We start from the raw sequence: 14,646 nt of genomic DNA, 5'->3' as shown, positions 1-14,646 counted from the left end.
CACAAGAGCCAGCATCTAAATCAGGAGATGAACTCACCAGAGAAGAAATGAACATAAAGCAAACAGTAAACTATGTCACAATAAGTATGTTTAGGATCCTTAAAGAGATAAAAGGAATAATTTCCATAAAGCATAAGGAATTATGAAACAGAAACAGACATCAAACAAGAATAGGTGGATGAGAAACAAAGCCTGAAGAAAACAGTCAATAAAATCAATTACAAGTTAAACTCTGGACTGGATAAAATTAAAAAGATTATTAGAGGGGTTGGCCCCGTGGCTGAGGGGTGAAGTGCTCTCACTCCGCTACTGGCGGCCCGGGTTCGGATCCCGGGCGCACACCGACGCACCGCTTCTCCGGCCACGCTGAGGCTGTGTCCCACATACGGCAACTAGAAGGATGTGCAACTACAACATACAACTATCTACTGGGGCTTTGGGGAGGGAAAAAAAAAAAAAGGAGGAGGATCGGCAATAGATGTTAGCTCAGGGCCAGTCTTCCTCAGCAAAAAGAGGAGGATTGGCATGGATGTTAGCTCAGGGCTGATCTTCCTCACACACACACACACAAAAAAAAACATAAAAAAAAAAGAGAGAGAATTAAAGAACTGGACTATAGCACAGAGAAATTAATTCAGAACACAGCATAGGGAGCTAGAGAGATACAAAATATGCAAGTGTCATTGAGAGATGTAAATGATTGAATGAGGCTCCAACATACTGTTAAAGGAGTTCCAGAGGAGGAGAGGACAAGAAATGACAGAGAAACAATATTTGAAAAGAAAACAGATGAGTTTTCCAGATGGAGAGACAGACATGAGTCCTGAGATTGAAATGGTACATCAGGTGCTAAGTAGGTGTGGCAGTTTTTAGACATGTCTGCAAATTCTTTGATATTCCCTCCATCGAGAGTGGAGTCCAGTTCTCCTTCCCTTGCACACGCCTGGCCTGAGAGATGGCGTCTAATCAATAGAATGCACTGGAAATGATACCATGTAACTTCTGAGGCTAAGTTAGAAAAGGCAGCACAGTTTTGCCTAGCTCTCTCTTGGGTTGCTGGCCCTCATAAGCCAGCCACTCCATTGTGAGGAAGACCAGGCCACATGGAGAGGATACTTGCAGGTATTCTGACTTACAGTCCCTGTTAAAGTCTCAGACAACAGCTAGCCTCACCCACCAGACATATGAGTAAGGAAGCCTTCAAGACGACTCCGGCCCCAGCCACCCTCTGACTGCAACCCCATCTGAACCCAAGTGAGAACTGCCCACTGGAGCCCAGTCCTCCCTAGTCATCAACCATGCAGGTAACAATAAATGATGGTTGTTTTAGGTTTCTAAGCTTAGGATGGTTCATTATGTAGCTAGAGCTAACTGAAACAGGAAGATGAAAAAATAATCGCATATCTAGAAATACTGTAGTGCAAATGTGGGGAGAAAAAGGATAAAGAGATAATCTTAAAGCTGTCTGGTGGGAGAGATAGACACTTTAGGCTCAGAGGGCAGAGATGTTGGTCTGTTTCATTCACAACTGTACTGCTAACACCTTGAATGGTGTCTGACAGTGTCAGTCTTAATATAATCTGTTGAATATCATTAAAAACAACGGTCACCCTAAAATCCAATATCTAACCAGACTATCATAGTAGGCTGAATAAAGACCCCCAAAGATGTCCACATCCTAATCCTGGAAACCTGTGAATATACACCTTACATGGCAAAAGAGAACATGCAGGAATGATTAAGAATCTTGAGACAGAAAGATTATCCCAGATTATGCAGTGGATCCAGTAGTCACAAGGCTCCTTTTAAAAGAGAAGCAGGAGTGTCAGAGAGCGTTTGAAGATGCTATGCTGCTGGCTCTGGAGAGGGAGGAAGGGGCATGAGTCAAGGAATGCCGGCCACCTCTAGAAGCTGGAAAAGGCAAGGAGGCAGATTCTCCTCTAGAGCCCAAGACGGAACACAGCCCTGACGACACTTCGATTTTAGTGAGTGAGATGTATATCTGACTTCCAACCTCTACAACTGTAAGATAATATGTTATTTTAAGCCAGTTTGTGGTAATTTGTTACAGCAGCCATAGGAATCTGTATGATGATATAGTACCATATATCATCAAGAGTGTAGGTAAAAACAAAAACATTCTCAAAGATTAAGAATTTATCCCCTATAGACCCTTACTGAAAGAATTTCGTAAAGCTCCATGCTTTCAGGAACAAGAAAATTAAACCCAGAAAAAGAATGTATGAAAGAGACCATGGTAAGCACAAAAATTGGCAGGAGGTAGGGGCAGAAGGAACCCTCTTATACTGCCAGTGAGTGGACGGACTGGTGAACCATTCTGGAAAGCTGCACTGCAGGACTGGGCCCAAGTAAGAATGTGCACACCCCAGGACTCCGCCATCTCACTCCTGGACACGAATTCCAGAGAAATTCCCACCCAGCACCGAAGGGGACGTGTGCAAGGGCACATGCACTGGAGCGCTGTCTGTGGTAGTGGCAAGCCTGGCACAGTGATGGGTGAGCACTACAGAACACAAGGAAGCTGTCAGACACGTCAGACGAGCTGTATGCACAGCAATATGGACAGACCTTCAAATTAGAGTGCTGAGGGGAGAAAGGAAAGAAACCTGCAGCACAGTAACATTTATGTAAATTAAAAACACACAAAACACTGTGTATAAGGACACACGTAAAATGGAGCAAAGGGAGTGGGATATAAAAGGAATAAATAAAAGAAGGACCTTTCACGGATCAATGAGTGTGCCTTTAACAGAGGAATGTAATTAGCTTATCTCTCTGCCCCTGCAGGCCAGATTAAAACAAACAAATGAAAGAAAGTAAATACAAAGATGAGAGTTCAGGAGCATCAGAGATTATGTGTAGCCAGAAAGTGAGACACTGGCATTAAGAATTTGGTTCGGGAGCTGTCACAGACAAACATCTGGCAGGGGTGGCACAGAGGTGGGTTTCTGAAACGCGGAGAAGTTCACTGAGAAAGTGAGGCTAGGGCAAGTGTTAAGATGGGTCAGCCACTGGATGCTTCAATCTCCCAGGACAACTGTAGGAGCAGACAAGACGCCAGAGGCCGCTGATGAAGTCATCATGTGAATGTGGTCACAGATGAGTGACAAGCAGGAATGCAAGATGGCACCAGAGTCCTGAGAGGGTTAGAAAGATTACTATTAGCTGTAAAAGAATGAGTCTGTTCCCTTTATGATATGCAGCCGTGCTCACTGGGTAGCTATAATTTCAGGCAATTAGGTTGTAATTCATAATTTCACTGAGTAATGGAGCTGGCTGAGATGAGACGATTTCTGCACTGTAGAAGGGTGACAATCACTAGGCCGGAGAAGCTCTACTTAACGAGCTTGGAGCAGTTAGGTAGTCCCTGCGTAGGTCTTGGAAAGCTGCCTCCTCAAAGTCCAGGCTCCGTGGGTTTTTTTGTGTGTGTGTGTGAGGAAGATCAGCCCTGAGCTGACATCTGCCAATCCTCCTCCTTTTGCTGAGGAAGATTGGCTCTGGGCTAACATCCGCGCCCATCTTCCTCCACTTTATATGGGAGGCCGCCACAGAGTGGTGCCTCGGTGCGCGCCTGGGATCCGAACCCCAGGCTGCCGCAGCGGAGTGCGCGTGCTTAACTGCTACGCCACAGGGCCGGCCCCTCTGTGGGCATTTTGCAGAGAATCACTCTCTTTTTTAAATTATTTATTTATTTATTTACCACCACCCCCCCCAAGCCCCAGTAGATAGTTGTATGTCATAGCTGCACATCCTTCTAGTTGCTGCATGTGGGACGCGGCCTCAGCATGGCCGGAGAAGTGGTGTGTCGGTGCGCGCCCGGGATCCGAACCCGGGCCGCCAGCAGCAGAGCGTGCGCACTTAACCGCCAAGCCATGGGGCCGGCCCAGAATCACTCTCTTATTGTAGATTTTGTAAGACTTTTCTTGGAGCCCTCAAAAAAATGAGGCATCAGAATTTATTTACAGAAACTATATATTTATGTCTATAAGTCTCATTTACATAGTGTTTCAGGAAAGGCGTATTTTATTGTGAATGGCAATTTTGAGTAGGCTGAATCAGAGGAGACAGAGATCACAAAATTGAAGAAGGGAAAAAATCCAATAGCATTTCCATTCTCTGACGGCGAACTGTTCTCTCTTTTGTCCTATAGCCCACTAAAGAACCTGAACCAGATTATCAATATGGCTGCGTCAGGAGAAAGGTCAGCATTTGGCTGTCTTCCTGATTTCTTACCAGCTTTCCAACAAACGGAGTCGGCTACTCTCTTTATAGACAAGAGTTCGCCTTTAAACAGCCCGACCTCCTCACAGGAGCAGGGTTGGCGAAGGGAGGCCGGGATGGATGAGCAGCCACTGGTGCCCATCACTAAAAGTTACCTCACGCTTTCCATGGCACGGATGTGCATGAAACCCTTTAGAGCAACTGGAACTGCTTCCAGAAAAGACATGAAAGAACCATAGTTCTGAGGGCTCTCTGCCTTGGATCTCACCGAAAACTTCCTCAGACTACAGAGAGGGGAGGTGACAGGTTCTCCTGGTTACATTATTGGTTAATGCTCTGTTGGGCTCAAATCAAGATAAATATATGCACAAATGACTTCCTCTCTATGAAACAAACTTATTTTGCCTTCCTTACTGTTGTCTTAGAATGCTAGGAAGATTGATGTGTGGAACCCTAAAGAATCTGCCACCCGTGTGATTCTAAGAGAAGATGTTTTACTAACTTCTGATCTGTGTAGAAGCAGGAGACAGAGTGGGAAAAGGGTGAAGAGAGCACAGGAGAGTAGTCCGAACATCAGAACAATGAAGATTGCATCCCATAATAAGGCTACCAGAGCCTAAGTTTTGGTGCTAACGTCAGCGCAGACAAGTACAAGATTATTAAACTTCTGTGGGCCTCAGTTTTCTCGTCTCTAAGAAGGGTGTAATAATCACACCTCTTGTAGAATTCTGATGCAGACAAAATGAGATGTGCATAAATCACTGCTCATCACAAGTAAATGCTCAAATTACGTTCCCTGTTATAATTTAGGTTTTAAGTCCTGCTTTGCTTTCAGAAGTATCTGTTTTTAGTTTGATAGGGGTATGTTTAGTCTGAAAATGTTCAAAGAAGGTTAATACTATCAATATTAACGGGTCCTTAAAAATAAACTATCAAGATTGCATTGAGGGGCCGGCCCCGTGGCTTAGCGGTTAAGTGCGCGCGCTCCGCTGCTGGCGGCCCGGGTTCGGATCCGGGCGTGCACCAATGCACCACTTCTCTGGCCATGCTGAGGCCACGTCCCACGTACAGCAACTAGAAGGATGTGCAGCTATGACATACAACTATCTACTGGGGCTTTGGGGGAAAAAAATAAATTAAAAAAAAAAAAAAGATTGCATTGAAAAAAAAAGAAAGATTGTATTGGTAAGTGGTACCTTGACAAACTGCCTGTTCCCCTTCACTGGATGGGCACAGGAAGTTCTGCACTGTGCCAGGGAAGGCCTCCTTGCCTTTGGAGCCCCCCGCTGGATTCCAGGATGAGCATACCCCTCTCTGCCCTCTCTCCTCTAGCTTGTGAGACCCTGCTGAGTTGAGAGCCCACTCCTCTTTCAGATGCAGGGCTCATCATTTCCACACTGTGGGCCCCAGGAAGAGCAGGCCAGGTATGAGTAGAAGGTGCCAGAAAGGCAGTGGTTCTCTCTCTTTTCACTGCACCTGTGGAGAGAGAGGTAAAGATGCCTGGAGAGGCTCTCGGCCCACGTCCACTGGGTGACTGAAGGACACTGCCTTCCCTTTCCTGTCTCTGAGCACTTGCTGGGATCACAACGGGGACGTGTGCTGGGGTCCTACAACTCATTCATTGATTCAGTAGCTCGTGGAAGGGCTTGGGCATATATCATTTGAAAGAGCTTCTCAGTGATTCTGACACACACGTTGAGAGCCACCACAAGATGGATGAATGAAAAGGCCTATTTCTCTGGCACTCTGATTCATGTCCACGTCTACCTGGTATCACACTCAAAGCAAATAAGCCACCCGTGTTAGGACCATTTACTGCTCAAACGTCCACATGCTCCTCCCTATTTCTCAGCCCCTCTATGGTTAGGTGGAGCATCTGTCTAGTTCCCTTGAGCAGAAGCTTTTAAGTGCAGGGGTGAGTCCGTTCAGTGATGTTTTAGATGACGGGTTGCCATCAGCCTGGGTTCCTGAGTGAATACATGGAACCGAGCTGTGGGCCCATCCCCAAAGCTGTATTGGACATGTAGTACAAGCAAGAAATGAGCTTTTCTGGTGTGCCATGCCACCGAATTTTGGGGGGTTAGTTTGTTACTGCTGTATAACCTATCCTTACTCTGACTAATATACCAGGCAAACAAAGAAGAGTCACTTGAGACCTCCAAACTGATGTTGGAAGGAGAGAACTGGAGCCAGACCCCACTCCTCTTGGCTCCCTCCTACGTGGCCAGATTAGGGCTGGGAGAGTTAAACAGGTTTTTTTTTTAAATAATTTTATTTATTTATTTTTCCCCCCAAAGCCCCAGTAGATAGTTGTACGTCATAGCTGCACGTCCTTCTAGTTGCTGAACGTGGGACACGACCTCAGCATGACCGGAGAAGCAGTGCGTCAGTGCACACCCAGGATCCGAACCTGGGCCGCCAGCAGCGGAGCATGTGCACTTAACCGCTAAGCCACGGGGCCGGCCCAAAACAGGGTTTGTTTTATACAAATCTTCTGTGAATTTAAACTTAGCTAATATTGGCATCCTCTTCCTCATCATATAAAGAAACTCCTAAGAAGAAATGGAACAAATAAGATATAAACAAAGTTCCATCGAGGTCAAAAGAGAAGACTGTGCTTGCGCATGAATACCAAATTGTTAAAGCTGGAAGATACAGATCACTGTCCATAATCCATACTTTATTTTTTAATTTGAAAATTAAGGAAAAATATAAGAAGAAAAATATGCCTATCCTTTCACTGCCTGATTTAGCCTCTGTTAATATTTTGGCATATTAGCATCTCTTCTATTTCTATGCATATACTGCTACATATTAAAATTTACACAACTATAAAAATACATTCATTTAAAAAATAAACTAGAAAACTATAGAAAAGTTCAAGTACTCTTTGACCTACAGTCCTAGGAACCTGTTCCCCCTACCCCCTCAACATAACTATTATTATGAGATTGGTTTATGTTGTTCCGGTCTATTTTAAATATTTTTACACACACACATATATAGTCGATGTAAATTTATACATATATAAATTCATAGTAAATATAAAGTACTGTTCTGCAGTCCTGCATTTTCCATATACAGATACTGTGGTCCAGAAAAGCAACATGGAGGGGGAGGCAGCGTGGGAAGATCCCAGATGCGACTTAAGGCCAAATAAGGTGAAACAAGACGAATCTTTATTTAACCTACATAAGGTCACAACAATTTCACTTCCAGAAATATCTCCACTGTTACTGATTTTTAGTTAAAAATATCAAAGAGATACTGACTTAGCATATAACAGGAGACAACCCAGACAAAGCGAACAGCTGCTTCAGAGACAGACCACGCTCCGGATACATCAGTATGATACTATAAATGTTATTTCCCAGTAGGAGTGGGCAGCCTAATAGTAAATATATATTATAAATGAACTAATTAGTAGAAAGAAGTACATAATAAAATACACAGTCAACCTTTAAGGTAATTACTCTTTGTAAGCAGGCCCCTCGGGTTAATTTGGATTCCTCTTTTCAACTCCTTTAAGCATGACCATAGATTGACAAGTGCCCTTGGAGATAACTCGGGTGACTACTGAAGGTAGATTTGATTCAGTGTTTAGAACCAGTTCAGTATTTAGAAACCAGCACCAACAGATTCAGAATTAACGGCTCTGGGGGAGGACCCTGGGGTCATATAAGAGGATGCTCTGTAAATCGCCTCAGTCAGTGAGTTCGTGGGACAAGTGCTAGACCTGTGTGTTGCACACTTAGATGAGCAGAACAGTTCTGGATCCCCTACAACCTCCGGGATTTCTATTGCATGAGAATCATATAGGCAGATGCAATGCAACTCCACCACACCTGTCATAATCACAAACTTAAAAGTGGCCCAAAGGATATCAACTGATCCCTGAAGGAGAAGGGGCTGGAAATTGAGTTCAACCACATGGCCAATGATTCAATCAATCATGCCTACATAATGAAACCCCAGTAAAACCTTTGGGTACTGAAGCATGGGTGAACTTCCCTGGCTGGCAATACTCTGAGTATTGTCACACATCATAGCTGAAGGAAGTAACACCACCCAGGACTCTACAAGGAGAAGACAACTGGAAGCTTTACATTTGGACCCCTTCCAGACTTCACCTATGCATCTCTTATTTTAGCTGCTTCTGATTTGTATATTTTGCTATAATAAAATTGTAATCATAAGTTAAAAAAAAAAAAAGTAGCCCAAAAGAGTATGTGACAGGATTGTTACTCTGAAAAGCTCACAGAGTAAATGGGTCCTCAGAGAATGACAACATGTGAAAGAAATTTCTTCTTACCTGCATCCTTCCTTTCCTGCTTCCTTTCCCCCAAAAAAGGCTACTTTACCAGGGGTTTGGGGTTACTTTCTGTTAAGGAGGACGAAGTGAGGGGGAAAGAAATGGGCACTCCAGCATTCTGGAAGTTTACCCATCCTTTTTCCTGGCTAGGGAGCCACATGGCAGCCATTGAAAAATCTGGAGTTTAGAGTCCTCGTTCATATTTTAAAAGACTTTAGTTGAACTAAGTGATTCCATTTTTATCACATGGGTCCTATGAACATAGAACAATGAAATCCCTTCATAAATGTAACACTGCATTTAGGAATCAAGAGTAATTGGTTTGGAAAAGACAGACACTTGTATCTTCTTATCAGTTGTGGAAACACTGCCCTCCCTTCTCCCAAGCCAAGTTAATTAATTAACACTACGAGTTTTTGAGACATTTTGAAGGGGAGTGGGTAAGAAAGAGAGGGGGAAACTTCAGATTAGGGTCTTTTATTTGGTTCAAAACAGTGTGTCTTCTAGTCTCTTGAATTTACTATGATGATGATCAGAGAGTCAAAGAAGAAGCCAGGCCCCAAGGATGAAGGAAACCCAGGAAAGGTGATGGGATTCATTCCCAGACATGTTGAAAATACCCAGCTGGGGCACGTGGTATAAGGAAGAAACTCTGCTACCATCACCTTATGCCATGAATTTGTGGAACTTTCTGAATAATTTGTACAAAATCTCAGAAGGAACTTGTGTGGCCCATTTTTATCCAAGTCTGTGATTCAGTGGGACACAGATTCATGAGCCTGTGGTCACATCCAGTTTGCTTTACTGAACTATCTGGGGAAAACACTGATCATTTTTACTACATAGCAGTTGATCTAAACAATCAGGGAAAAAATGCAAATAGTGTGGAGAAGCTGGATCTACCATAACACGTCCCTCCTATGAGCTCCCAGGGCACCCTCTGTGTTCACCTCTCCCTACCACTTGACATACACCATTGTAACGGCCTGTTCACTTGCCTGTCTCCCCAACATCCTTCAAGTCAGGGACTGTGCCCTGTTCATTACTGTAACACCTCTGCCTAGCACAGAAGAGATGACCAATCATGTTTATGAAATGAATAAATGAATGAATGAAGAGCAAAGTGCTTCCCTTCTAGAGTAATTAATTCTACCTCGCCTAAATTAAGCCCACTTCTTTAAGTGTGAGGAAATGAGTGGTTATATTACAGAGCATGCAGAAATAAATGATTATCTCATTTAATAATGAGCTGGGACCAATAATAAAAATTGTCTGCCTGTTGTTCCTTAGTTACTGCTCTGCCAAGTAGCCCAATCTGTTAGCTGACATTAAAGATCTAATTTAATTAAATCTTGAACAAGGCTCAGAAAACCTACTGAGGGCACTTTGTTTAATTACAGGCAAGGGGCAAGCACCAATCTTATTGATCTGGTCAGTTCAAATTCTATACAATAAATGTGGGCAATGGAAAAAAAAAAAATGTGACCTCAATTGCTTTTTAGGCAACTTTGATGAACTGTGGAACCAGAGATGCTATAAAGAAAGCAAAGGCAAACCAGCCATGTATCATGTGGTATCACAGGGATAGAAATGAAACCATACCTCAGTCACTCCACAGAGCTACACATCATGAAGAACAGAAGACAACCAACCACAAACGACAGATTCCTCCTCAGAGAAATGAAATAAATTGGGTGGTGGTAGGTGGAAGTCATCCAGCATTTAAAGTCTAGTAAACTGGCATTCAAAGGCATCTAGCAAATTCTATGAGACCCACAATTGTTGAGAAACAAATCTAATTAATGGGTATATATACAAATTCCTGAGAACATTTCCAGTTGAGGAAAAGATACAAGTTCTTCAACATATTTTTATTTGGAGGTAATTGAAATATAAATTAAATACATTTATATAAAGCCATATTAACTGCAAAACTTAAAAGGTAATAAATGTGATCAGAAGAAAGGTTTTGACTATTCTGTGTGTGTGTGTGTGCACACGTGTATGTAGTTATTCAGTGTTTATCTTAGTTCTTCAAATATGTAAAGATTGTTAGGAGAAGGAAAAAAGATATGGTGATAAACTTTCCAGATCACTCAGCAGAGAACTCTGGATTTCACCCCAAACAATTACTAACATTTTTTGAGCATGGGTATTGTCTAAGTGCTTTGTGAGTATTATCTAATTTTCCTGCACTGGGTACTATTATCATCCCTGCTTCATGGCAGAGTAAACTGAGGCACAGAGAGGTTAGGTAAGTTGCCAAAGACCCATGGTGACTTGGTAGGTCAGGCTGTGACCACAGGCAGTCAGGCTCCAGAGCCCTGGTACATAGCATACCAGGTATTAACACTATGCTGTTATCAATACTAACCTCCAGAGTTGGAGAAAAAACTTGAAGACGGAGGATTGGCTTTTTATCTTTTGCTAGTCACAATCAAGGACTGTCTTGTACTTTAGTAACTCAAGTTAGAGGAGGAAATTTATTCTAAACCACAATATGTAATTACACCTAAAACCAACATCTCCTTCACAAAACATGCCATGAGAACGCACATATTAAGAGCAAGCACACCTAATTAGGGCATTAGTCATAATGATCAGGGCGTGTAACCCAGGAAATTACAGGCGGTGTGGGCCTTAGCACTAAGTGAACTTCATCAGCTGCCCAGATAAAGCCTTTGCTGACTGGGATGATTTACACCTGCTGATGCAAGTGTGGAGAACCGCATCCGATACAGCTGGGTGCTGAAAATAAGCCTATGCATGTGAGTTCAAACAAAACGATGTTCAGATATGAGAGGTAGGAATGCTGGCCTTTTAATTATGACATTAGCCACAAATGAGGAAAAGAGTTGATAATGTTCAAAAATAGTAATTTTTTCCATATTCATACATAATAGCAAGTATGAAAACTTGCATGTGCATTAAAAACAGAATGATTTACATATGCTGACCTTATCGAAGAACAAGTTAAAGAGCAATGGTGAAGGATGATGAAATCCACTAGATGTATTTTTTTCCCCACTAATTCACCTTCATCTTTGGGCAAAATTACTGGTCAGAGCACAACTAAAAAGCAAGCTTCTAATATTGCCACAATTGAGAAAGAGAGTAGAGGGAGTCTAGAAATTCAAAGTGAAGTTCAGAGGAAACTGTTTCTGATTGAAGAATTCATTGCTTCACCCCCAGCCCAAATCACAGATCAAATTCACAGCCAAACAAAGAAGTACTTGTGGGTTCCTGAGAAAAAACTCCATCTTTGGAAAGCGGAGTGCTTTAGCGACTCTGCCAAACATTTCTACCCTGAAAAAACAGCTCCTTTAGTAATGGATGTATTTCCTAAATAAAGTGGTTCTCAAACTGGTTCAGGCCAAAGAGCCATTGGTACACTGGGGTGAATACCAGGAGTTACTCTTACATACACAAATATACACACACACTTAACACACATATACATACACAGAACATATATATACGTATATGATTATTTTAACTTGAGTCTGCACTAGAAGAGATAACATTTCACATTAGACTCAGTGAGATAAGTGACAGCAGGTACTATAAACTTAAAGAAAAACTTGTAGAAGAAATGGCAAAGGGGAAAATGCCATATATTTTTGCAAATTAATTATTAGTCTATCTTAAAAGAAGAACATTTTAATTGAGCTTGGGAAAGACGCGTGTACCCTGGAGAATGGTTTGTGAATCAGTGCCCTGATATAATTTTACCATCCACTTAGATTTGAGATTCCAGAGAATAGTGTTTTTTGTGTGTGTGTGAGGAAGATCAGCCCTGAGCTAACATCTGCCAATCCTCCTCTTTTGTTTTTTTGCTGGGGAAGACTGGCTCTGGGCTAACATCCATGCCCATCTTCCTCCACTTTATATGGGACACCGCCACAGCATGGCTTGACAAGCAGTGCGTCGGTGCGCACCCGGGATCCGAACCTGCGAACCCTGGGCCACCGCAGTGGAGCATGCGCACTTAACCGCTTGTGCCACCAGGCCGGCCTGAGAATAGTGTTTTTTAAAATCTTACCTCCACACCTCATGCTTTCCAACTACTTTTAAGAATGACTTCTTAACAAGAAGGGGATGGTGAGTCCCAAGACTACAAATGCCACAAAACTCTTGGGGCTGCCTTTGGCTCTACATGCCAGCTTCTCTTAGCCCCACATCCTCTGGGAGGGGCCCGGCCACGCTGGACCTGGCGTGCTCACCCTCCTCCGGAGCCGGTCCCGCTCCTCCCGGATGGCGTTCATGGTGGCCTTGGTCCTGTTCAGCTCTTCCTCTTTGCTGCACAGCATGGCGGTCAGGCTCTCATTCTCTTCCCTCAGCCCAGCCAGCTCCTTCTCCCAACGAGACCGCTCTTCAGCCAGGTTGGGATACAGGTCTCGGCCAAGTACCCCCTCAATTTCCTCGACTGTCTGGAACACAGCCAAAAAGACGAGCCAAGTGAGTTATCTTGGAGAAAGGGGTGGGGAAGAAAACAGGTCAGACGGGAGCGAGTGTCCACAGAAGAGTGGGTTTTAGAGCCCCTTCATTGCAAACAGTAATCACGACTAGTGACACCCCCCATCATCCTCTCTCTCCATTTTCAGATGAGGTTCTGTCACTTCCCTGGGTCATAGTGTGTGTTACCCAGCAGTGCCCAGGGTAAGAAAATCAGTCCCTTCCTGGTGTGCAAGTCTGTCTGTGGCACTAACTGCCGTGTCCACACAGATGTTTATCTCCTTTGTCCATGTTCCAGAATTGACGAACACACACCACCAGACAGCAAGCCAGTTAGTGATCCTGATAATGCAAATATGAAGCAGCAAACTGCATACAAAATCTAACTTGAAGTTTCCTAAATTATAGGCCTCCCGTGTTCCAACTCCGCAATACAATAGGTCACATCACTCTTTCCAGCTTTTAGTGTCACATCAGAATCCAGAGGGTGTGAATGAGGTTCAGTCCCAAGATGTGAAAGACAAAAATAAACCTCAGTGACACAGAAAAGAGGAAGCTCATGGTGGAGCTTTCTAAGACAGCGGGGATTTAATTAATTAATAAGACAGCTATGAGCTAAAATAAATAGAATCTTAATAGTAGTTGGAGAGTTTTTTAAAAATTCATTTAAAACACAGTATTAATGGAGAAGAAACATGCATAAAATTAGAAAAAAAGGAAGAACTCATTCTGCTTGCTTTCAGAAACTATACCTTCACATTTATTGTCCTTTGGAAAAGGAAGCATAAGCCAAGTGATATGGAAAGAGGAGGGAGAATTACTATGTAGGGGTGGAAGGCAGTGAAGAGATGTGATGAGAAACAGAAGGTCTCAAAAATGAAAAATGTGCGGGTATGTCACTCTTGGATGCTCACATGGTTCCCTGATGAAGACACACACCCAAATCTCGCTGCCCCTCTCCACATGTGGTGCTTTGTCCTTCCTCTCAAATCTGAGACTCTTATTCTACTCAGCCCTACTCCAGGCCCTGCTCTGACCCTTGCTGGTTGGCAGAAATGCTTGGCCTCCTCCTTCCCTCTCAATGCTGAGGCCAAGGCTAGTACCCAAGTTGACATTACATCAAATATACGGCCTAGGAGACTCCAGAGAAAGAAACACCAGTAGTTGCCTACCCAAACCACATCAACTATATACTTATAATTGAGATGAATAAAGATGGAAAACCAGCTGTGTTACAAACACGAATCATGGTTTATCTAGGGAAACTACAGCTCTTTTGTGAAATCCAGGATTCCTTCTGATAGAAACTTGGGCCTAGCGTCCTAAGACATTTTTCAAATAACACATCACATTTTCCCTTTACATGGGCTCCTCCCAGACTTCTCAGTTTGCATTGCTATGCCCAGGTCACTAGGCTATGGTGAAGTAATATAAAGACACGAGAGGCCCAGTCTCAACAGGACTTGACGTTCCCATTGTTCATGATGAATCTGTGCGGATGCAGCACATTCCTCTCACCTGGTCCTCCCTGAGCAGTAAGATGAATGCATGTGAAAGGCGTGGCTGAGACCAGCCCAGTGTGCTCAGGATAGATGACTCACGCAGGCCCTGCACTTCCCTCCTGTTAGCACCGTGGA

General features: G+C 43.4%; 1 protein-coding gene across 3 annotated transcripts in view; it reads right to left on the bottom strand.

The window, feature by feature from the left end:
* MCC (MCC regulator of Wnt signaling pathway) overlaps positions 1–14,646 on the bottom strand; it is a 405,732-nt gene that overhangs the window by 60,151 nt on the left and 330,935 nt on the right. For all 3 annotated transcript variants that reach the window (XM_087429918.1, XM_004420305.3, XM_004420306.3), the window contains one exon: positions 12,778–12,984. In XM_087429918.1, coding sequence (XP_087286044.1) covers positions 12,778–12,984 — 207 coding nt within the window. The remainder of the gene's footprint in view (positions 1–12,777; positions 12,985–14,646) is intronic.

Source organism: Ceratotherium simum, chromosome 4 (genome assembly GCF_057802395.1).
Source record: "Ceratotherium simum simum isolate JZ-2026a chromosome 4, ASM5780239v1, whole genome shotgun sequence".
Lineage (NCBI taxonomy): Eukaryota > Metazoa > Chordata > Mammalia > Perissodactyla > Rhinocerotidae > Ceratotherium > Ceratotherium simum.
The sequence above is the reverse complement of the archived record's forward strand: the minus strand, read 5'-3'. Positions and strand labels throughout refer to the sequence as shown.